The 23,968-nt window shown below is 40.8% G+C and overlaps 1 protein-coding gene across 6 annotated transcripts in view; it reads left to right on the top strand.

Annotated features, from left to right (window-relative positions):
* pard3ab (par-3 family cell polarity regulator alpha, b) overlaps positions 1-23,968 on the top strand; it is a 191,031-nt gene that overhangs the window by 120,659 nt on the left and 46,404 nt on the right. For 3 of the 6 annotated variants that reach the window (XM_026313169.1, XM_026313168.1, XM_026313166.1), the window contains 7 exons: positions 1,209-1,395; positions 2,221-2,372; positions 3,419-3,463; positions 9,273-9,503; positions 10,607-10,847; positions 17,365-17,493; positions 22,093-22,374. In XM_026313169.1, coding sequence (XP_026168954.1) covers positions 1,209-1,395; positions 2,221-2,372; positions 3,419-3,463; positions 9,273-9,503; positions 10,607-10,847; positions 17,365-17,493; positions 22,093-22,374 — 1,267 coding nt within the window. The remainder of the gene's footprint in view (positions 1-1,208; positions 1,396-2,220; positions 2,373-3,418; positions 3,464-9,272; positions 9,504-10,606; positions 10,848-17,364; positions 17,494-22,092; positions 22,375-23,968) is intronic. The other 3 variants (XM_026313171.1, XM_026313167.1, XM_026313170.1) reach the window with 2 other exon arrangements.

The raw sequence follows: 23,968 nt of genomic DNA, 5'->3' as shown, positions 1-23,968 counted from the left end.
ATAAATAGATTTTTTTCGTTCTTATGTTTTTATGATGAGCAATTTCTGAACCAGTGGAACTCATCAATAATGCCTATACATCATTTGGCCCAGAGCGCTAAATAAAGGTGGATCTTTCTGGTTGTTTAAAAAATGTGGATGTCTTTAGAAATGATCCTGGTTATCCAAAATTAGCCTTGTTATATGGATCATACCCAAAAGGAGGTGAGGATTAAAATGTTAAAGTATGTAAACGTTTACCACAGTAAATATGGAAATATGTATATTTTTCATTTAGTGTTTGATTTTTTCTTCAGTTTTAAGTGTTAAACTTCAAAATGAGGCTTCAACACACCTGGAAGCAAAAGGCACTTTACTGTAATTTTCTAAAATGGGTAAAAAAAATATAAAACACATCAACTATTTGATTTGACATTGTGGCTTCTCGTCGTTCAAGGAAAGAAAGACCAATAACTGCTGACATTTTAACCATACATTCACATACACACACCCTTCTACCTCCATAGCCTCCCCACCGCCACTTTCTTCCTCCATTCAGCTCCATTTACATCAGGTCATTCACCCATGGTGGCTGGGAGCAGCAGCACCCAGTAGCACATTCATCCCCCCCCCCAGTGCTCGGCTATGAGAAACAAACAGCAGGCCTGGCTGAGACCTCCAGGTCTCCAGCTTTAAAGCCCCAGCGCTTTCCAAAGTCAAACAAACTTCTCCCTGAGCTCTGTACACAAGGCTTTTACGAAACATTCAAGCTGCCCTTCTTTTTATGCTGAGAAGCCCCACTCTCCCAATTTCAAAATACAGATTAAAGACAAAGTCATGAGCTGCATATCAATGGACGTTTTTAAGCCTTGCTTTTCAGAGGCAAAGAAAGAGACTGTTTTTGAGTCAGCACAGGGTAGTTTTTATCTCTATTTGTGAGGGCACAGCTTGAATTAATCATAGTGTTTTGACATAGGAAAAGCGTTGTGCTTGCTGCCAAACTACACTTGGTATAAGCTGATTAGCCAAGAGCAGTTTTACTCTAATTTTAAACATCAAAATACGATTTTGTGCATTTTCTTTTTTATTTTGGACACTTGTTTTCCTGTAGTTGGCTCCTTAAACAGTTACTACAACAGCTCCGTGTGTTCACAAATGATTTCACAGTTGGCTGTCTATGAATAAATGGAAAGAATAAAAGAATAAAGAAAACACCTTGTCTCCTCCAGGTAACTATCAGCTGTCACCGACGGTCAACATGCCTCAGGACGACACCGTGATCATAGAGGACGACCGGCCGCCGCTACTCCCACCCCACCTCTCTGACCAGTCGTCGTCCAGCTCACATGACGATGTTGGTTTCACCGCTGACATGACGCCTCCGTGGGCCAAAGAGATGCCCAACCAGAACGACAGGTACAAAAACTTGTGTTTGGATGTGAGATTTTCCTCCCTCTCAGCTTGTCAAACACATTTCAGCTGAATAGTTTTATTTAGCTAGTAGTTTAAGCCCGTCTCTCCCTGCTGTTTGAAACAGGCTTCACATTTGAGATGAGTTGTTTCATATTTCTAAAACCTTGATACTCGCACAATGTTACAGCGTCTCTTTTAGAGTCTTTGCAAATGAGTTCTTTGTCCTCAGCGTCACTCAGTGGGGCTTGATGTGAAGGACTCCTGGTCTGACCCAGTGCTGGACCTATGTTTCTATTCACTGTGTTATGTTTGCAAGTCTGTAAATGAGTATAAAGAGCAAGGCTGCCGCTAACAATGATCCAATAATTTGGTAATTGATGAGACTGTGTGTGTTGTTTCTGATGATGAGGAAGATTAAGCCTTCAGCTCCCTGCTGATTCTTGCTTTACAGTGATTCCCTGAGCGAGTCCCTGTGTTTCTTTTGTCTGTTTTACACCATGTTGAGACTGATTGTCATTCCCTTTCCCCTTTCCCTTCCGCTTTTTTCTTTTACAAGCTCTTTATTAATTCATCAATTTTTTATTCTTTTTTGTTTCTTCCTGTGAAGAGCTTTTTCCCCTCCATTTTCACTTTTGCTCCTCAGTCGATGTCTCTGTCATTTAGTGACTTATTTTTTACTCTTTCTTCTATTTTTTTTACATTTCATATTTTTCATTGTTTCCTCTGTTGTCATTTCTTTTGCCACTATAACTCTATTTCCCTGCGTCAAATTAACAAAGTTTATCTTAGATTGTCTAATATTCCCCTTTTTCACATATCCTTATCCAGCTCCATGAGTCCAGATGAAAATCATCCAGATGGTGTTTTCCAGAGGGAAGGTTTTGGACGTCAGAGCATGTCAGAGAAACGCACCAAGCAGTTTGGAGACGCCACACAGCTCGACATCATCAAAACACGCAAGTCCAAGAGCATGGATCTAGGTACAACTTAGAAAACCTCCATGAGTCCTCCATGATTTGGGTTATTCAGGTGGCACATGTCCAAGACCAAGGCCTGACTTAGCGTTAGAACGTGTCTTCACCCAGTCACTGGGATTAGTTTTTCCACCCTTCATATAAATGTTCCCATCTTTATTATATTTTATCCTTCAGTCTAGAAGCAGAGCTTCAGTGAGACTTTAGAAAACCCGTTAAAGATGTTAAAAGTTGTGTTTTTCACAATTTCACCTAATTATTTATTAGGCTTATATGGGCTTTACTGTTAGGGTCCTGTGAATTCTGTACCATTCACTTCTGTTCAGGTGGCGCTAAGCATCAGGTACATTGCTTTACCTCAGCCATAGATTCATTGAATCCCAACCATTCAGTATAAAACATACAGGGAGTCATAATCCTGGACCATAATCCCTGGATCACAAAACTCCACAAATTACTTTTTCCCCAACACACATAGATACTGAGATGTTTTGGATTAACTGTGAATTCTGAAAATTCAGCATTTAGGGAATCTTTTAAATGTGTGTAAAGGCTTTTGATAAACTACTCCAGCTCTTTAAAGATTCAATTTCATGTAACCTTGAGCACATATTCCTGCACATGTTCCTTATATTCAAATGTATTCCACCTCCTTGCCTCTTTGTATGAAAACAGACTCTGCATCTCTTGCCAAAGTCAAGAACTTCACTTTGTTGATTCACCTTGAAATGGCTTCGAACACTCGCTGATTGCTTTTGCAGCAACAGTCTCTCTGCTCGCACTCTCTATAATCACATCTAATCTTCCTGACCAGATTGCTGCTTTGTGCCGTGTTGATATGACACAAGTCTGATTGCTATCCTCAAACCCACTTTTCATTTCACATCTCCCCTGTCTCTTTGTCTTGCATGGCATCCGATCCTAATTGAGATGACGCTGTTAGTGATGTTTGCAGTGCTATACCTGGATGCTGCATGTGGAATGTCATGAGCACTAACTGAACCCCAAATGTTTGTATCCTTCCCCTCTTTCCTCCCCCCTTCCTTTAACAGTAGCCGACGAGATTAACCTCACCCCTCGTCCTGAGACCAGCAAAGGTAAGGACCGGTGCGTTTACCGGTGTAGGAAAACTTAACCTCGCCATCACCTTTTTGTTCTCACAGTGAATTTCTGTGGTTGGACTGAGGGGTGGAAGTGTTTTTGATTGATATGACAAATCAAAACCACTTAAACAAGCTGACTTAACATGGAAATCATTAAATCGGTATCGGTTTTCAAATGAAGTCCACTAGCTCACATGGTTAATTCAGTGTAATGTGCATTAATGTAACATAACATAAATGGTTTTGTGTGTTAACAGTAGCCAAACACTGAGGAGACGTGGCTCTGGTGTTGTGTTGATGTAGGTAGTGATGTGGAAATGTAAATTATTCTGGATTTACCATCCCTGAAAATCATCCCCTAGTTTCAATTAGCTGATTGTCTGCGTCCAGCTGCTGTCCAGATAATCACAAGTGCATTAAACTAGTTTTAACACTGATGCAGCAAACAAACTTTTAGCTGCACATCATTAACATCGTCACTGGTTTGACTTTGCCAGAATGAGCCTCCTGTTGCCGAAGTCTTAACATGTCATATCTTATATATCGTCACGTCGGCTCTACTGTCCGGGCTTTGAGGATTGTTGTTTAAAACCTTTTGGTGAAAGATTACGGAGGTGAGGCAGGAGGTTTTTGTGCCAAGAACTATAAATGAAGTGCAACTTGTCTCTGTAGCTTTTTAGAACAAATCATAACTGCTGCACAGCCTGACACAAATTATACAGCAGCAACAATGACAGACATTAAATTGCTCCCATTGATCTCCCAACATAAATTCAGGAGATTGCTTGTAGATTATGTTTCGAGCCTTTTTTACATTTATGTAGTGTTTGCCGTGTGCTGTCTGTGTTTGAGGTTTTGTTCGCTCCTGACAAGACAGATTTGTCAGTCTGCAGAGTAAAGACTTGGACTCTTCGCCGCAGTTTGAGGTCGCTGCTGAACATGGTTGCGAAAGCAGTTGGGTGACTACAGATTTGATTTTCTCCCTTTTGCCTCAGATGCTGCCGTAGCACTAATTGTTGTGTGTGTGTGTGTGTGTGTGTGTGTGTGTGTGTGTGTGTGTGTGTGTGTGTGTGTGTGTGTGTGTGTGTGTGTGTGTGTGTGTGTGTGTGTGTGTGTGTGTGTGTGTGTGTGTGTGTGTGTGTGTGTGTGTGTGAGGAGAGGGAGAGTAGAGAAAGCACTCTGTCCTTGGTTAAGGCAGCGAGCTGACAGCAAGTCATCCGTCATTGTCAAGTCTTGTGTGTTTTCACTGTTGCCTCAGCTGAATAGAGGCACTGCCTCTGAAATCAGCGGCCTGGACAAAAAGACAGATCACACTGCAGGAAGACATGTAGAGAAAGAGAAAGGAGGAGTTTGAAGTGTTTGAGAGAAGCTTTCTTGAGACAGGTTATAGTGAGTTGTAGGTGTGGTTGTGAGGCAAAGTGTGAAGGCAAAGAACAAACAGAGAAATTGTGGAAAGAGGATTGAGGTTTGTGTTGTGGAGAAATTGATATTTTGATCAGTATTTTCATACTTTTGTCGAAACAGTGTGTGGGCAACCTTGAGATGTAGAGGAGAATGTTTCCAACTTTCTGTCATGTTATGACAGCACGAGTCGACAAGGATGAGATTGTTGCATATTTTAGAAGGTGTATCTGCCAAATGGTGGCAGAAGAGTCAGCTGTGCCGTTACATAATCTGATAACAACCAGAAAAAAACTTGGTATGTTGTCGCATCCCAAAGCCAAATCAGTGTTACACCTAAATTACAAAGATCTATTGTGTGTCATCTCCTAATGATCACGTAAGTCATTTATGCTGTAAAATATCAAAAACATAACAACAAATGGACCCAAACATTAAAAGGTCTCGCGAGTTAAGAAGCAAGTAGCAAAGTTGTTGATTCCTTTTCTATAATTCAGCTGACTGACCGTTGCAGCACTATTGGTTTATATGGCTTCTAGGTATTTATGACTCCGTGTTATATGGGCAGGTAGGAACATGCAGTGTCTGTTTTTCAAAATGTCATCATCTTAGAGAAAACTAGTGATTTTGCAATTACTGGTCTCCAATTAAAGTCACTAGAAGCCTATAAAGCCTCCATTAAAAAATGCGTTAGTGATTTGAGAGCATTTGTTTGTGGTGATAATTACGTGGCCTCCCCTGCAAATCAAACATTTTTAATTAAGCACCCTTGTCTGAATGATCAGCAAAGTGATCTGCCTTTTCATTCGTATTCGGCTGATTCTTAGGGTACAGATTCAAATCTTCTTAGCAGGATGTTAGTGTGAACATTGAGAGTCTAATACTTATCCAATTCCCCTAATATTTAATAGATTTCACTTTATGTTCTTTTTAAGTGTCTGGAGTTTACTTTTTACTTTGTGGGCCCCTAGTGTCACATTTCTAATGTTTTGTTTTTGTGCTTTTCACTACGTATAAATGATCCATGGTCCATTTACCAAAGCCGAGACACTGCCAACCTGCTGAAACTGAAAACTGTGACATTTCTGAGAAATGGGATATCCTAGTCGTTGTCTCCTGAGCTGTGATTGGCTGGGACGTTTATTGACACAGGCCGCTGCCACATGTTAGAGGTGGACACTTCACTGGCGGAGGACAATGCTGAACTGTTGGCAGCCAAGTGCTGACCTTTATCCGGATTTTCTCATCTTAAACTCTGGAGAGAACATGTGATTCCTGTAACGTTCACATTAGGAATCTATTTAAGAAATATTTCATTTAATTATGTGTTCGGGAGTGGCTCTTATACTGTCATGTTGTCACTTTTGTTTAATTAGGAATCATCATAACACAAGAAATTGTAGAAAAACCCAAACATTTTTTTGTCAGAATAAAAGCTTGTCAAATTGGATAGAAAATGTCGTGTGCCTTGGTTTTAGGTTTCAGCTATTTAGGCCATCCATTTCTCAAGAATTGATACAGCCGGTAATTTCATTAAAGCCAGATAACTGGAAATGCACTAAGATTTGGAAGACGCTATATTCAATTATCACCCTGTTTTTGTTTTTGTGTTTATGTCATTTTTGCAGACAGTTCTTTGGAACAACCAACTTCGGTTAATGTGCTTTTTCATTACATAGTGAACTGAATAGAGACGATAGAGACAGTGAAATCAAATGACGTGCGACTTCCTTTGTGCAGACTGAATCAATAACCCTTCTGTTGTCAATTCCAGCTGAGTCTGGTGTCAGCCCCAGTCTGACCTCTCCTTGTTCCATCTGCTGCATAACTGCTCTGTATTTATTATTGTGCGACTGTCGGAGCTTAACTTTGCACGATAGGAACGTTTATCTGCAGATGAATACGAGCATCACTCTGTTCAAACACACTGACACAAATTATTCAGAACTGTCTGACTGGTTGCCAGGTTTGAAATAATCACTTTAGCTGTCTTGTTAAATTTTTGTCAGACACTGTGCTGCGTGTGAGCCGTGTTACCAGACTTGATTATTTCGAAGTTCGGTGTGTTTTAAGCACAGGAGAAGAGCTGCGGTGTTGTTTTTCATGAAGTGACCAGGTAGATCTGACTGAACACACCAAGATTACACAAGAAATCTCATTTTCAAATTATTTAATAGTCAGGTCCTTTTAAAAAGAAAAACATTTCTCATGTCTGTACCTAAATGCCATTTGTTCACATCTCCAGCACAGTGTAAATTATCCTTTTTTGTTTTTTGTTTTTTAAGACTGCCACTGAAGTGGGACTGTAGTGAATGGCAGCGGGCAAAGCTTTTAAATAAAGTGGGTGTGCAGTGTGAAAAGCCTATCAGCCTGGCTCTCAGTGAGACGTTAAGAGGACAGGACAGGCTGATGAGAATGAATGGGGGGCCTCCAACCCAGTAGTTTGTTCACTCTGCATGTATTCAGTTTTCCATTTTCATTTTTTCTTCCTGTCTTTATTCTTTTTCTTGGTCAGTCTCACTGTAAACAAGGCACTTGGTTTAAAAAAAAAAAAAAAAGCTTTTTCCAGACTTGATATTTGAGAATATTCTACAGCTTTGGCAGGTCATTTGAATAAATTTCAATATATTTTCCCCTTACTGATTTTCTGAAAATATTCCCTTGTTTCAGATGAGCCAAGTACTTTATGCTTAGATTCATAGTGAAGATCACAAAGAAACCGAGGACCAAGCCCAGTGTGAAATTGGTCAAAAGTACATAGAATTATTTATGTGCTATACTGTGCTATTCTTCAGTCTCCTCCTACATGACACCACACGTTGACCTGTCAGGCCTTGTGCATTTTGCGGACTCCTATTACGAGCGACACCACCCAAGAGATTTAGACTGGTCCATCGACGTCCATACCCCCTCACCTTACCATCCTACGTTTGCCGTCCACCGCCTGTAAAAGGCACCGCTCTACGAATAGTCTTAGTTTAATTAAGTTGTCATGTTTCTTCTATTTTGCTGATGGTTATTTTCATTCGGAGTCGCTCGTGTAATGAAGTTTAGAGCCAGTCGGGAAAACGCACGCTCACAAATCCACTCAATTGGATCAGCTTCCTTACTTGGTGAAATAAACAGTACCCGGGTTTTAATATTGTATTGTTAGTTTCAGAGCTGATTATTATCCTCTGAGCCTGTGTTCACTGATCAGAGGTGGTGTTACACTAACTGTTGTACCTACTTGCTGACGGGAACAGTTCCTTGAAGCAAGACTTCAGGAGTCCTGTTTGTTTGAGACATTGAATCCCAAAAATGAAAAACACTTTAACCCTGTTGACCTTTGTACTGGCAACCCAATCAATCAATCGATCAATCAATGAGGACCACACAGACCTTTTTTCTTCTTTTCATTTTATTCTAACATGAAGAAAAGCCTAATGTTTCAGCTGTCGACTTCCTCAGGGGCCAAATATTTTTGGCCAGATTTGTGCCATATGTTTTCCATTTTGTCATTTGTTCTGTATCTACAGTAGTGTATGTTTGGCAGACACACACACATACGCATGGAATAAATCTTTTTGAGGACGATTTCACTGTCATCATCCTCCTCTGTCATACAGTAAAAGGCAACAAATGGAAATATAGAGACGAGTCAACAACAGCTACCAACATCTGTAATGGATGTTCACCCTGAGGGTCCTGGTGTGGCTGGCTGCAGTAAAAACCCCAGAATCTATGACAAAATAAATGAAATGACCCAGCAGCTCACTGCATGGACATAAAATCAAAGTGGACAGACTGGGAAGACTCTGAGGTCATACTTGGCTTTAGCTGTTGGTCATTTGAAATTGGCAGGAATTGGCCTGTTGTCCACTGTGCGTCACATCGGCTAGTTAGTTTTAGTATTGAATTGTGTCTCATTCTCTCAGTTCATGTTTTTAAATCATCCTGTTAAGTCATCTTGTAACATGACTCCTCTGGTAATGTTTCTCTTCATGACTTCATCCTTTATCCTTGATTGTATTTATTTATTTATTTAGCTTTAATAAACGTCAATGTGCACGTATTGATTCTGTAGAGTTTACTATTGTAGTGAAAGATGTGATGGGGGAACGTTTGAAGTTGTTTAGGTTATGTAAGGATAAAACCAGTTTGGAATTGAAGTAATTCTAGCTTGTAGGTTTTTAGTCCACTTTTATTTAGAATTTAAAAAAAAAAAAAATGAGATCAAAGGCTGGGACAACTTTTTACTTAAATAGGTTCTTGTTATTTGCTTAAAACTTAGACCAAAGCAGTGCGAGACATATTGGAAGTATTGATAGCGACTTTGAAAAGGCCGTCATAAACCGAATAGGTTTGGTGAAAATTGTTGGTTAATTTTCCTACAGTACGTTCCTCTGTTTCCTCCCGTCAGGTTCGTCCACAAAGGATGTGGGACCATCACTTGGCCTAAAGAAGTCCAGCTCTCTTGAGAGCCTCCAGACAGCTGTCGCCGAGGTAACTCTCAATGGGGACCTGCCCTTCCACAGGCCCCGTCCCCGTATCATTAGGGGCCGTGGTTGCAACGAGAGCTTCAGAGCAGCCATTGATAAATCCTATGACCGACCGGCGGCCACAGAAGACGACGATGAGGGCATGGAGACATGTAAGATATCCAGTGTTTCATCCTCACCTGGTGTTTAATGAGAATTCTGCTTAAAAGTCACAGGTTTATTCCCACCACAGCCCTGGTGTTACATCTGTCAGCAGCTGGAGTCCCGTCAGTGTCCGTCAGCCCTGGGGCTTCAACCTCAGTCAGCATTTAACTCCTGGAACACGATTTCAGTGACATTGCATTATGGGTTACTAAATGATGCTAAATAACACTAACACAGCAAAGATAATTGCTAACACACATCGTTATTGAAACGGATGAAGTGTCAGCCACTAAATCTCATCTAAATATGCATGGGAATGACAGCACTGGGACTAATGCTCAATATCTGGCAGCTGACTGTATCACTGCTTGTGGCAATGGCGGATCGCTGACTCTGAATGTAAATGTCAATACCTTAAAGAGGACGAGTCAGGAGAATGACTAAAACTAGAGTCCTGTCCTGTCGGTCCTGCATCACACTTCCTTTTTTCAGATCTAGTGATATATTAACTCTTAACTCAAGCATAAAGTTTATAAAACAATCATTTTCATAGGTGTCACAATGCAAAATGCATAATTTCAAGGCACAAATGGTGTTTTTCAGGTCTTCTTCCCCTGCTTTTTTCTTTTTCCTTTGCTTAAATGTCATGTCCTCATAAAATTAAATAAGAACTGGGAATGAGACAACAATGTGCCATCTGTATATTTTATTTTCTTTACATCCGTTTTAGAGGCCGAGTAATCTGACATTTTCTATCTGAGTTTCCAGAAACTCATAAACTATTCATGAAACATAGGAAACGGTTCAACCCTTACAAAACCTTTTTTATATCTTTGTAAGATTAACATCTTATAGAACCATCAATATGTCAGTGTGGAAATGTATTGAACGGTTACTGTCTCACTGTAGTGAAGGGCTTGTCAGTCAAATGCAGATAAATTGTACTGAGCTCCTTTAGGCACTTGTGAGACATCATTGCACCTTTATGAGACCTTTGCTGATTTTCATTTATAAGGCTAATTGATTTTAAAATTACCTGTTCATTGGTTTAAAAACACATTCTCTCCATTCTCCCCTATGTTTTTCTTTTTGTTCTTGTCCTCTTCCCCAGTGGAGGAGGACACAGAGGAGAGTTCACGATCTGGGAGAGACTCTGTGTCCACAGTGGCCGACCAGACCCCACTGTCCGGCACCGAGAAAACCCTGGTCAACGGCACCAACCGCACCAAAGAGGAGAAGAAGAAAGACAAAGACAAGGGAGGAAAGGAGAAGAAGAAGCAGGATGGAGGGAAGGAGAAAGACAAGGGAAAAGCCAAGAAGGGCATGCTGAAGGGACTCGGGGACATGTTCAGGTAAATCTATGTTAATATTATTCTCAACTTGCAAGACTTTATGTTTAATGTCAGGATTCAAAATATGCAGCAATGGTCTAAGAAGGAAACCCTAGTTTCCTGCAGCAGAGCTTTGGGTATGTCTGCTTGAGTTGTCAGAGACTCTAAGCCTTAAAGGCAGTTTGGTTGAAGCTTTTCCTGCATAGGATTTTTTACTTACTTACTTACCTACACAAAGACTTTTCCTGAACTTTAACTGTGAAAGAACACGGTGTAAGTAGTAAATATACGATGAGAGCTTGTTGTTATGTGTACAGTACATTGTGCAGTAGAGAGATTTTCATTAACACTTTAACTTTAACTCACACAGTGAGTCAGAGATCAGGGAGGCCTGAGTTGTGATCAGACCCTTAACTCACCTGACTGGTATACCTGTTGACTTACGGACCTCCTGTAATATGTTTTCTGTTTCACACTTTGCTCTGACGTAGCTCAAATAGCTACTGTATTTGATTGTTCTGGGAGTGAGATAAATGTCAAGCCTGAGCTTTGCAGCCACAATGCTAAATAATTCGAGAAAACTATAATTAGACTCCTAGACAACATAACCTTTGTGGTTCCTTTTCCTGTTAGTAATTCTTCCTCTGCACCCGCCAACATTTCATCTGTCAAACAAGTTTTTATAGCCCTACTGACAGAAATATCCCTCTATACACACATCCTATTAGTGCATTGTCTGTACAGTTTCTCTTCTTTCTCCAGCCTTATTACTATTGGTGTCCCGGTTATTTGGTCTACCCTCCCTCCATCTGATTAGCTGAGATTCCTTTGGGTCTTACCAGTGACATATCCATACAGTAGATCATATTAGCCAAAGTGACAGTGGCAGGGGAGGGGAAACGGTGACTGTTGTCTGAGAGGAATGTAATGAGGTCTGCAGGAGAGAGAGAGAGAAAGAAAAGATGGAAGAAACTGAGCTGGAGTTGGCGAAGAGCGGTGAAAGAAAAAGAAGACTGTTGGAGACAAGAGATGGTTGGACAGACTGATAGAGGCCTAATACATTTTCAAGGAAAGAGAGACAGAGCTCAAGTAAGCTAGAGGAAGATTTCAGCAGTGAGATGTCAAAATGCACATGGATCAAACATACTATAAAATAAAGTCATGTTTCTGGCTAAAGGTTTCACTGTGGAAATAGCCATTGATCTCAGCTTTCAGCTTCTTAGTCACAGTTCAGTTTTCTTTGTGAAGCCCCAAGTGGATCATATATGAGGTAACCCTGTTATGAAGCCCAGGCTAAGCCCTACAACGCCGTCAATGTTTATAACTAAAAAACAAGAAAAAAGAAACTTGGGTTAACTGATAAATAAAAATATACGACCTCTAAAACCTATTATGTAGTATGCAAAGCACAAAAAGAGAGAAGAGTGTACCAACAACAGGGGGGGGGTAGTAGGAAGTGGCCCCTGTAATAGCTGAAATGGAGCTGTTTTGCCCTGACGAGCTCCATAGGGTTGAAGCCAGCAGGGCTCAGTGACAAACAGGTGGGATCACTTCAGACAACACCACTTTACTTGTGGAGAAACAGTGATACCACACACCACACCACACACAATGGAGTGATCTGTGGGATGCGCATGTACAAACTGCAAACACTTCATGCTCATACACTCTCTGGAATAATTAGTAGGGAACACACACACACACACACACGTGCACAGAGATACGTATTGTTCTCGCACAGATGTGGGAGGATGGAGAGAGAGAGAGAGTTTTAAGTCAAATCCACACTCACTCCTACGTTTTGTGCACACTGTCATTATCCTCCACGCTCTCACAGACACACACTCTTCTCCTCCCAGATGATAACGATCGGTGTGCATTTTCATCACATCAGTGTTACGGTGCTGTGATTGGCTCGATATTGGCCACATCAGATGTGCTTCATCAAAACTCGATCTGACTGCCCGGTGTTTACAGCCAGAGACAGCTGTGTGCTCCAAGATAATGATCCGAGATGTATTCAACACATCTAGTCTGTCTAGTCCGTATCACATATTCTAGTTAAAGGAATAACCTGTGGAAGTGCTGTTAAAACATTAATTATTAGGTTAAGTCACGGCAGATCCAGCAGTTTCTTCTTTGTTTCATGTGATTTCAGGTGGATCTAACCACAGTGGGAGTGATGCAGTTATTATCTGTGGTTTAAGAATAAACATACGACAAAGGCTTAGTTAATTACGTCTGGGTGATGTATTTTTAATGAACTTATGGAAGCGTATTGTCTTTTTTTTTTTTTGCTAACTTTGCTTTTATGAACACTGATAACAGGTCAACTACATATTCAAACACTTTCAGTCATGTTGCTTTTCATTCATAAGCTAAAGCTGTTTTTTAAAAGCCAAATATTCAGATTATTCTTGTATGTAAACCCTGTAATGTCACAAACATGTAAATCCTGGGATTTGCATGTTTATTAACTTAAGTGTTAGATAATTTACACTACACCTTTTGTAGGAATATTTTTCATGTTTGCACAGGCCACCATGTTCTGTTGCTCAGTGCCGCAATAACATCCCAGTAACACCCACATTGTTTGATTGACAGGTGATATGTGGGAGCTACAGTTTACCAAACACCACAGCAGTGAGCACTTAGCAATAAATATGTTATTAAAAGTGTGTGTGTGTGTGTGTGTGTGGTGGGGGGGGTTATCAGATTGTTCATGTTTCTCTTGTGTCAGTGTCAACATGTCACGATGAAACAGGATGCAAATGTGTGTGTTGGCCCAAACCAGCCAGGATGGATGTGTCGAGAACAACGTTACTGTTTTTAAAAGCGTATAAAACGTGATGTGCCCATGTTAGTTCCCCCGAGTGGCTCTACAGCACGTCGAGAGCTCCCGATGAGTGTCGTGTGTTTGAGAGAAAGTTTTTGTGTGTGTGTGTGTGTGCGCGCGTGTGTGTGTGTGTGTGTGTGTGTGTGTGTGTGTGAGAATGAGTGAGTGAAGGGTCTTTTGGTGCAGCAGTGTCAGCGAGCTTATGCTTTCATGTGTGTTTGTATGTAGGAGGGGTGGATTGGGAGTGGGAAGCCTGTACAGAAGTCAGAAGACTGAGTGTGTGTTTGTGTGATCAACAGAGCTCCACTGCCTGACCCTCTCATGTCTCGAAGGCCTCACACTCAGTCCCAATCAAAGCCTCATTACCATCAACCCCCGCCAAGAGAACAGCCTGCCAACCTTGTAGCCATCCCTCTCTCTCTCTCTCTGTCTCTCTGATCATCACTTGGACTCAGAAGCAACACCCAGTCTGTTAGCTTGGCATTGGCAAAGATGGATGCTGCCCAGAAATTCAAGGGCTGCGCTAATTTTGCAGTGGTTTTAATGCGTGCGTGCGTGCGTGCGTGCGTGTGTGTGTGTGTGTGTGTGTGTTCCTGTGGTGAACAAGTCTGAACTTAGAAAAGGCTCACGCTGTGACAGGCTTCATCATGTGTCGCAGTGAAGCAGTGTGAGGACTGGGTTTGACCGCTATCGCTGTCTGCTGTTGGGTTCTCTAAGAAGGTGTTTGCTATGTGCAACACAAGCTGTGGGTAATGCTGCAGACCTTTTTAATGCAGTTCAGCCTGCAGCTGTAACATATGACACATCTAGTCGCTCTATGAGGCTGCAATGCAAAAAAAAAATAAAACAAAAACATATTGAATGGATGAAAACTCTAGAGATAACTTTGCTATTCATAGATTATTGCTACGAGGTGGGTGAGGATCTAAAGTTTGATATGAGGCGTGTGCCGTGTAAGCTTATCTTGTTAGGTAGCTCCACCTCAAACACTTGGCTGCTTTCCTTTGGCTGAATACCAGTTTCAGTCTAATCTTAGCATGTTAGCCCACACACAATTAGCATGTGTATTATATGGTAATGGACTGAAATGAAAATTATGACCTCTGGCTGTCAAGTAATCAGTGAATTTATTAGCATTGTTCTTTATACCTACACGTTTTAATGTGTTTCTGAGCTTATTGTGGAGAACTGTCAGTATCTTTCAAATAAAACTGAGAGCCTACATTAATCAGGTGTTACGGATTTCTTCAGTAGTGCAGTGTTTTTAACTTTTCATCTTTCACTCAATAACATTTAATGGATTTAATGGAAAAATTATATAAAAGTGAAATAAATACAGTTTTGTACAAATTTTTGCTTTTATCACTTGATATTTTCAAGGTTGCCGTCACATTGTGATCCTATCTTAAGGGCAGTTTACTGACCTTTTAATGATAATTTTAGTGGGGCTGCTTATCTAACATGCCCCCAAACACCCAACACACTTTGTTTTCACTGTTTGTGCTGTCAGGTGTTAGCAGTGGCACGTGCATGGTCTGCTGAATTGAATTAGCTGAATCCTTGACATTTTGAAGTTGATGTTTGAAACCGCAGAATCCCGTCAAAGCCTCCTTATCGATGGCGTCGGGCTCATGAGACAAAGTGGGCCTAACTGTGCCTGGAATATGAGATTAATAAATGCCCCGGTGTCATGGTTAATACTCTGTCTCCTCTTCAAAGTTTTCCCGTTTGCTCATAAATCTTGGTGTGCGTGTGTGTGTGTGTTTGTGTGTATGTGACATGGAACGTTAGGCTGTTTTTTAAGGGGCCGTTAATGAAAGTTAGTGGTGTGGAGAGAGAAACTGTCAACTATCTCTCGTCGTGATAGATCGCTCCTGCTCTTAGCATTAATGGTGAGCCGTCACTCTTTCAGACGGCTGCAGTTAAATTAATCAGGTAATGGGCCCTAGTCTTTGGGCCCCCCACCCATACTGTGGTTTCTCCTCCTTATTTCTATCTTGGTTTTCCTCAGCTCAGTTTTTGTTGTTGTTGTTTGTGTGTTTCTACATGTCATGACATTCAAGGCAAGATAGGATTCGTTTCTGTTTTCTGTTTTCCAGAAATGATTTAAGTGAATATTATTACTCAGGATAAACTGACCATCTTCACTGAATCAGTCGTAAAAGTTAAGAGAAAAGTTTTATGGACATTACACAGGACGAAGAGTAGTTTGAGCCCTGGGCACAAATTCTGCTGTGTTTTGGGATATGGTCCAATGGAATTAGTTCTGCATATTACAAGAAATGTTGGAGAACATCAGTGGGTCCATGCAGCAGGATCTTCACCTGTGTTGCATTTTCTTATTCTTTTGCTTTTTTATTGCTCTTTTCCAAAGTTCTGCGTGAAATTTGTCTCGTTTTTCATTCATTCAGGCTCCGATTCACATGTACGAATCATTTCTCTATTCGTTTTCTCTTCATTATTTTCATTGTCTCTTCCATTTCAGTATTCTTTGTCTGCTGTTTCTTTTCCACACAGTTGCCTTTGTGTTTTTCTCTCTTTCCCTTTCATTCATTTTTATTTTTATTTTTACCCTTTGCCACCCATTGCTGTTTTCTTCTTTCTTTCACACTCCCACACATTCACACCACTGGGCTTTCTCTGCAGATTCATTTGATTGTTTTATTTTTCCTAGTCTTTCCCATTGATTTACTTTAATTTTCTTGTTTTCAATTCTTTTTCTTCTGTTTTGCTTCCCATGCACATCATTCACACACCTCACATCTCAGTATTTCTTACTTGTTTTTCCATCCTCTTATATTTAGGGAATGTAGTCTTTCTCTTTAATTCTCCGACTTTCTCTTTCCTGCACTTTGTCTTTCGTCTTTCACCTTAATTTGTGCCCCTTTCTTCAGTGACTTTCACACACACAGAAACACACACCTCTTGAGGTTGTCTTTGTATTCTTCACTGTAGTTTTCAGTCCTAATGTTTCATTCATTTAGTTTCTCATGGGCATGTTCTTTTTTCTTGTTCAATGTCTTCGGTCTCTTTCATTAACACTAACACACACACACACGTCTCTTTGGTTTCTCTCAGCGTTGTCTCTTTAGAAGTCGTAGATATTCTCTGCGGACCAATTTCCTTGCGAATAATCACGGCGGTTCATTGTGGAAGCGAGCACGGTGCCAAAGTCATTTCTTCAACAGGCTGCAGCTTTATACTAAGTCAATCATGCTGAAATATCTCGGCAATGGCTCCTATTTCGTTAAGCGCCACTCCCTCTCTATGAATATAATTACTGTGATGGGCCACGTCTGTGCCCACTTCGTTTACCACTTCCCAACTTTAAATGAACTGAATTGGGTTAGAAATTGTGAGAAGCACTTTTCACATGGTTCATTTGATGCCCGGATTGACTGTTAAGTTGTACCTGTTGTGTTTTTGCGATCACTCAACATTTTCATTAAACGGTACTGTCAAGGTTTCTGCAGGCAGCGGTTTGGTTTAAGAGAAATTCTTGCATTTTATCAGCAAACCTGCTTATTCATTGATTAAGATAATAGGCGGGTGTCTTACTTTCCAATCCACAACAAAGACGTGAACAATTAACTAAGCAACTGTAAATACAAAAAATAAATTAAAAAATATTATTCTAGTTAAACCTATGTCCATAAACATACTAATGGTTATATATTAATTGAGTGTCTTATTTTGTCCCAGGTTCGGAAAACACAGAAAGGATGAAAGACCGGGAGAGAAGATGGATCGTAAAGGCTCCAGCAAGTGGAGGCCTGAGGAGATGCAGGCTTCAGAGGAGGAGACGATGAAGATGAGGATGGAGCAGGAGAGGTAGGTCTTCACAGCGTAGCATCATTTCTGCTCGGTGCTGGTGAGCATCCTTTTATCTGATTTGTGAACTTAATGAATAAAATGATGCATTTTCTTTTAGGGATCTCTCACAATGTGTTTAAAAGGTATCTGCAAACAGTGGAAATCCAATATAAATTCCTTGTTGTCTCCCTCCTTTGCCCTCCTCAGCCTTCTGTGACTCTACTTAGTGAAGTTGATATGTTTAAACTAGTGGACGACAAAATGTGCTCTGGCTGTGGCATCTGGTCGGGCTCCTTGCTTGGATAAACACATCTTTCTAGAGCAACACATTTCAGTGAGGGCTGACATTGACTGGCTTTAGCCTTTAGCCTTCCAGCAGTAGTTTCTTACTGATATAGCACCACTGTGGTATAATTCTTTAATTTGAAAGAGCAAAGTACAGTAAAGTATATGCTCAGAGGTGTGTACAGTTCAGGAAGTGTTTAGCATTAATGAATGAATGAATTTATTCTGCTGTAAATAAAACAGGTATGTTCTGTATCTCCGTGTCTTTTCACCAAACTAAATGTCAGGCGGGCACTCTGCCAGTTTTTGAGGGTGGCAGTTTATAAATGCCAAAACCATTACTGTTCTGCCAACTAATTAATTCCCATGCTCTTGGTGTAGGGGCAGGAGTCATTACTCCCCGCAGTTGCTCGTTATGAAAATTTGTTTTGTAATTCTTTCTTTATGCCTTCAGAGCAGACAGTCCAATAATATGATAATAGCCACAACTTCATTTTTAATTGGCATAAGGTTAATGCAAATGCCACATCAGATGATTTGGTCGTTACAGTAGTTATCGTTAAAGGTTCAGAATGGGCTCTGTGTATATTAATCCTATCCATGGCTTCTCTACGTTTATTTCTTCTCCTCAAATGTCGAAGTCGCTTTCATTTATTACTGTGATGCAGTTTAAACAATTTTAGACGACTGAGACATGTTTACATTTTCTGCCTTGTGCCATTCGTTGGTATGTTATATCATTTGAGTAAGCCTTCAGAACTACAAAATGTAAAAAAAGAAAGAAATAAAATTCGATTTAATGCTTTCTGGAACCACTACACAAACATTACATCATCTAAATGTATTTGTAACTAAGTTATACCTTTTCTATCAGGTAGGTGAGTATTTAGAAAGTGTAGCGTTAGTTTACACATATTTTTTTCTTCCATGATCTGTCACCGTGCAGGGCCTGTTCCAGTGCTGCATACTAGAGGGGTCAGACATTTTCTGCTTTTGTTTGTTCTTTGTTTGTGTTTGTCGGTGTGAAACGGTTTTGACTCAACAAAGAGCTGAGAGAAATGAGAAAAAATATGTCAGATGAGAAACAAAATCAGTCAGATGCAGGTAATCATGGCTATTCTGTGCATCCACAGTGCAGGAACTGTCTTGGGATTGTCTGACAGTAGTTCTTTAGTCAATACATTAATTATTTTCTTTAGCGCTTTGTGTTTGACTCCCTCCGGCAGAGCCTGACTCCTCCACCCAAAAAGCACAAGAACGCTTCCCAGTTGTATTTAACCATTAGCTGAAGTGCACTGATATTGACAGGCAGATCCCGCTGAGGATGTGGACGAGTCTGGCTACTTTGGCGTTAAGAAACGATCCAGTTAGCTGTTGTTCGCCAAGCTGCTCTCTCAAGGTTCCACTGGGAGCTTTAGCACCTCGCTGCAGAACACCTATTGATCAGCCACTACCAGAGGCTGTGGTTAATCCAGCTGTGATTGACCAGATAGATAAATTTCCCCAGATGTACACCAGCTGCAAGCCAAACACATCTAAAAAGGCAGTCCAGACAGTATAGTGAGGCCATTTGAGGAGAACATAAGCATCAACTCCAGTGTATTAAGTCATCTGTCCTGGTGAACTTCCCTTCACCTAGAAACACTACTCCTCTTGCTCAACATCACTTCGTCTCTTCTAATGCAAAATGGATCCTTGCATTAGCTAATTGTTTAAGTGCCATAGATCAAAACACACAAGTGTTGTACGCACATATGTACAATAAATTCCTGCAGAGCTGGTTGACTCGTTTCTGTGCGTGATCTTGCAGTAAATCCCTTAGAGCACAGAGTAAGTGCTTCCAAACTATCTAAAGCTACTTGTCACCAACTCATAAAACATTTGCTGATATCTATGTTATCAATGCATATGGTCTTTCAACAGCCACCTTATCCTGCTGGACCTTCTCGCTTCATGTACTTCCTGCCTTTCACAGCAGTCTATCATTTGTGTCAGTGTTACCGCTAAAAGGAAGGTTTATTACACACTGAGTACAATAGCACATAATGGGCCATTGTTCTGGTTCAGTGTGGTAGAAAGGTCACTCGTCAAACACGTTTCTTTTACGTTAATGTCCCATCCTGCGATTTCTCTGCCCTTTCATCTGCTGTCTCCTTGCTGGTTCTGTCCTCTTTTTTTTCCCCAATGTTTCCTTACCTCTCTCCTGCTGTTTATTTTTATTTACCCTTCATGGTGTGAGTATTTTCATCTCTCATCAAGGTTTGCTGCTAGAAAGAAAACAGCGTTTTCCTTGCGTAAATATTTTGGGAATGACAGGGTAATGATTAGACCAAGTGTGGTTTTCCTTCCTGTCCCATTTCAATCAACGTAATTGTGCTTGTGAAACAATTTTAGCCATGTTGTTTTTTAAGGTCTTGCCATGTTGACAGAGACTCCACTGAATACCCATTGTCTATAGGCCTTAAAGGAGGCGCATAGACTGCTTCTTTAATGGTGCTTTATCTTAATTGTTTGATTAACTGTGTAGTTATCACAGTGAAGTTAGCTTTGAGTGCAGAAAATGTTGTTTAATCCTTTAGCCAATCAACAAAAAACGAATCTGCAATGATTCAGATAATCAAATGTCATTTTCCACACAGAAATAATAAAAAACACATTTACTGTATTTCAAACACCCCAAATATACCAATATAGGTTACCATCACTACTCTTTGTTTAATACTTTGATTCTTAAGAATTGAGAGTCATGTCTTTTCTCACCCAACTGGCCCCGTTGACCTGACCAGTGCCTCATTATGGAAAAGGGTTAGATGGAGAAGGCCAACCACTGGATTGGTATGTCTGGCCTTATCTTATCAGCCACTGTGCTTGTGTATATAATCAGTAGCTGCTCCAACTTCTTCTTCTGCTCCTTTCTGTGATGGAAAACACTACTTCCTCTGGGTTAAAGATAGATCCCTCAAGGGCCCAGCTTCCTTCTGCACTATTAGATAATTGCTGAGTTCACAAATAGTGCCAACACAGCTTGCAAATGCACAAGCTTTCATCTGATGGGTTAAGTTGCTGGAGTAAGTATGCGTTTTGCTAAAAAGATTGTTACCCCCTGTCCGGATTCAGTAGGGAGCTGGTAAAGTTTTTAAGTTTATTACCAGCCTCGTTTAAGTATTTCTCCTTGTTTTTTTGTTAAACCAGATTTTGCACCCTCCAATTGGGAGCCCTTCTTATTTGACGCATTGTTTCATTATGCACAGCATGCAAATTTTCTAGAGAAGGCATCTCAGATTTTAGCCCGCTGAGTGTTCGGTAGAGTTGCACCCCCTACCTTGTAACCGCTGCGGCTGTCCCATTTGCTTTCCCACTACCATTAAAAAGGGGCCTGGAGAAAAAGAGAGCAGCATAATAATTGGTAGTTGTAAAGCTCTGATAATTAGCAATGTTGTAATTATAGGGCTGTGCAATAGGTAGTCCCCCTGCTGTAGAAAATGGTGTTGCCAGTTATTCACAAGATAATGGCCTAAAGAGAAAGAATGCGTGTGTGATTTCTGGTAGTTGTTGTGTGTGTGAGTGAGAGAGGTGGCAGGAGAAAATGTTGGTGGCTATACATTAGCAGCACTCTGCGAATATGAAGTGCTTTTGTTGTATAACGTGGATGATTTACGGTAATATTCAGTGGGGAACAAAGCATAAATAGTCCACATATCCTCTCTTTTGTAATAGGAAGTTAAAAAGGCACAATAAACAATCACTTGCAGATGTGGCAGTGGTTCAGCTGGTGTTTTGTTAAGATGACATCTGAGATTTACAGCGTGTACACTGTATGACCTAAACAACAAAAAGGTCTTTTTCTGACAAACTGGAAAAGTTTCAGTTTCCCATGGGTCAGTTTTAACTGTAATTCATAAAATATTTCGGTGACATTCATATATTTCTTATAGTACTAGTTTAGTTTTGCCTGTTTTTCCTATGTGAGTGTAAAATATATCTAATTAGATAATCGAGAGGCAGCCATTTCTTACGCAGAGGTATTTTTCTGTCAGCCTTCTAATGGTTGGTTAATATGGAAATGTCATCTGAAATGAAACGTGCTGTAAATATGGCATTTTCTGGCCATTAAGTTTTGTTGTGTTTACACGTAAATACACCTACACAGTACTTATCAAGGATAACACACTAAAGTACAGTTCTGCAGTTGTGGATATATCTATAAACTGCAAATGCCACAGTTGTATCATAACACTTGAAGCGCAGCCTTCAAAATGCAGTGCACAGAACAATATTTGCTGTGACTTATGAAAGTTTAGCGTCAGTGCATTCTTCATTATTCACGACCAGGATCCAGGCCAAGACCAGGGAGCTCAGGGAGCGCCAGGCCAGGGAGCGGGACTACGCTGAGATTCTGGACATAAGCCGCACATCGGAGAGATCCTCTGAGGAGGAGCATCCGTACGCTGGAATCAACCCGCTGAACAGCTCTGTGGACAGTGGTCACAGCCGCCCCCACAGCCCTCGAGACGATTACCCCCACATGCATCCACACCACCAGCACCAGCACTCCGATTCCCTCTACACCCAAGTCAGCAAGGCCCGCAATGACCGGCCGCCGTCTGCAGACAGGTAGGGGTGAATATATGCATCTGCACTCTGAAATAATTGGTTTATTAATTCTTTGTCTTGTATTTTTGCTTGAAAAAAATCATTAATAAGCTCTGTAACAGTACTGAATCCCACTGGAGTCACAATCCCACTCAGATGCCATGTTTGCTCAGACGAGGTGATGGGCTGCCATTCATGGTTCAGCAACCTTTTTACCTCCAATTCAAAAGCACGGCACAATTATGGTATTTCAGTAAAAGGTCTGTCCAGGCCTGATTGTGCCTCGCATTCCCAGCTCTTGTAACACTGAGGCAACATTATTGCAAAGAGATGGCAGGCTGGCTATCACACCTGGAGGAGAAAATAATCACAGCAACAGAAGGCAGGCAGTAAATGTCAGCTCGCCGACTGCTAGACACAATGCACCATTCCCAGGGGAATGTGGAATTACTCAGAGGGGGCAGTGAGTGAATGGAAACCTTTGAATATCCGTCTCTCTTTCTGTCTTCCATGACCTTTCTACCTCTCTTGCTTTCTGTGTTTTGTTCTCTTGTCGATACCACCTTTTTGCCAGCTTTTCACTTCTCTGCATTTTACCCATTTGCCTGTCTTTTTAATGTAGTATTCTACCTACAGTCATCTCAGAACTTCTGTGTCCAGGATTTTCAGCTGCCGTTTTAAAATATTCACCCAGCCTAGTATGACAATCCCTTTTCTCCCACATCTAGTTTGTATTCATCTATAGCGGCCAAGCAGCGGTATGAAACTTATAATCCAAAGCAAAGTCCAGAGCAGTGACAGTCAGCCAAGTAAGCCAGAATGTTCTAAAAGCCTGCATCTTGTCAGCAGCAGCATTTCTCAGCAGTGCAGATCTGTGCTGAGTTGCTCCCCAATCCTCCTCCGATCAATGAATGAGAGTGTCGTAGCCCTGAGATGGATTTGGGAAACTTGAATCCGCTCAAGGAGCGTATGCAGCGTAGCAGAAACGCAGGCAGTGCAGGGAAGTTTATCCACAGCTGAATGAACGGGCTTGTCTTCGTCATGGTTTTCACGCATCCCCAGATGGCCCCAGCAGCCTGTGTGTACTTCGAGTGCTGTAGCTCGTATTGATTCATAATTCATTGGGCTGCGGTTGTCACTGTATGATTTTGTTTTTTTTTTTTTAAATCCCTAATGTCATGCTGTGTTGGTGCAGATGAACACCATTATTTAGAATAGGTTTCTAGAGTTTTCACTCATTCACCGCACATGCACTTTAATTATTTACCTTGGGGTCTTTGGGGTGTTCAAGCTTTGTGAGAAAACTCCCCACTGAAGGCCACAGCAACAATTCCAAATCATTTCAATACAGTTTTATCAATTTTTATTCACTGAGCCAGAATTTACCAGTTCCAGTTTCCCAAATGTGATTTGTTTCATTATATATTATTGTAAATGGTCTCCTGACTGCGTGTTTACATTCATAGATAAAATGATCAATCAATATCATATTAGTCACCGTGTAAGTATTCAGCAGCTCCAGTGCAATAGTTGAATTGAAAGAAATAATCTTCTTTATGTGATTATGAACACTGTCTTTATATTTAGGTGTTACTTGTCAGACTGTACAGTGTGT

The sequence above is a fragment of the Mastacembelus armatus genome, chromosome 17, assembly GCF_900324485.2.
Source record: "Mastacembelus armatus chromosome 17, fMasArm1.2, whole genome shotgun sequence".
Classification (NCBI taxonomy): domain Eukaryota; kingdom Metazoa; phylum Chordata; class Actinopteri; order Synbranchiformes; family Mastacembelidae; genus Mastacembelus; species Mastacembelus armatus.
This window is presented reverse-complemented; position numbering and strand designations above follow the sequence as displayed.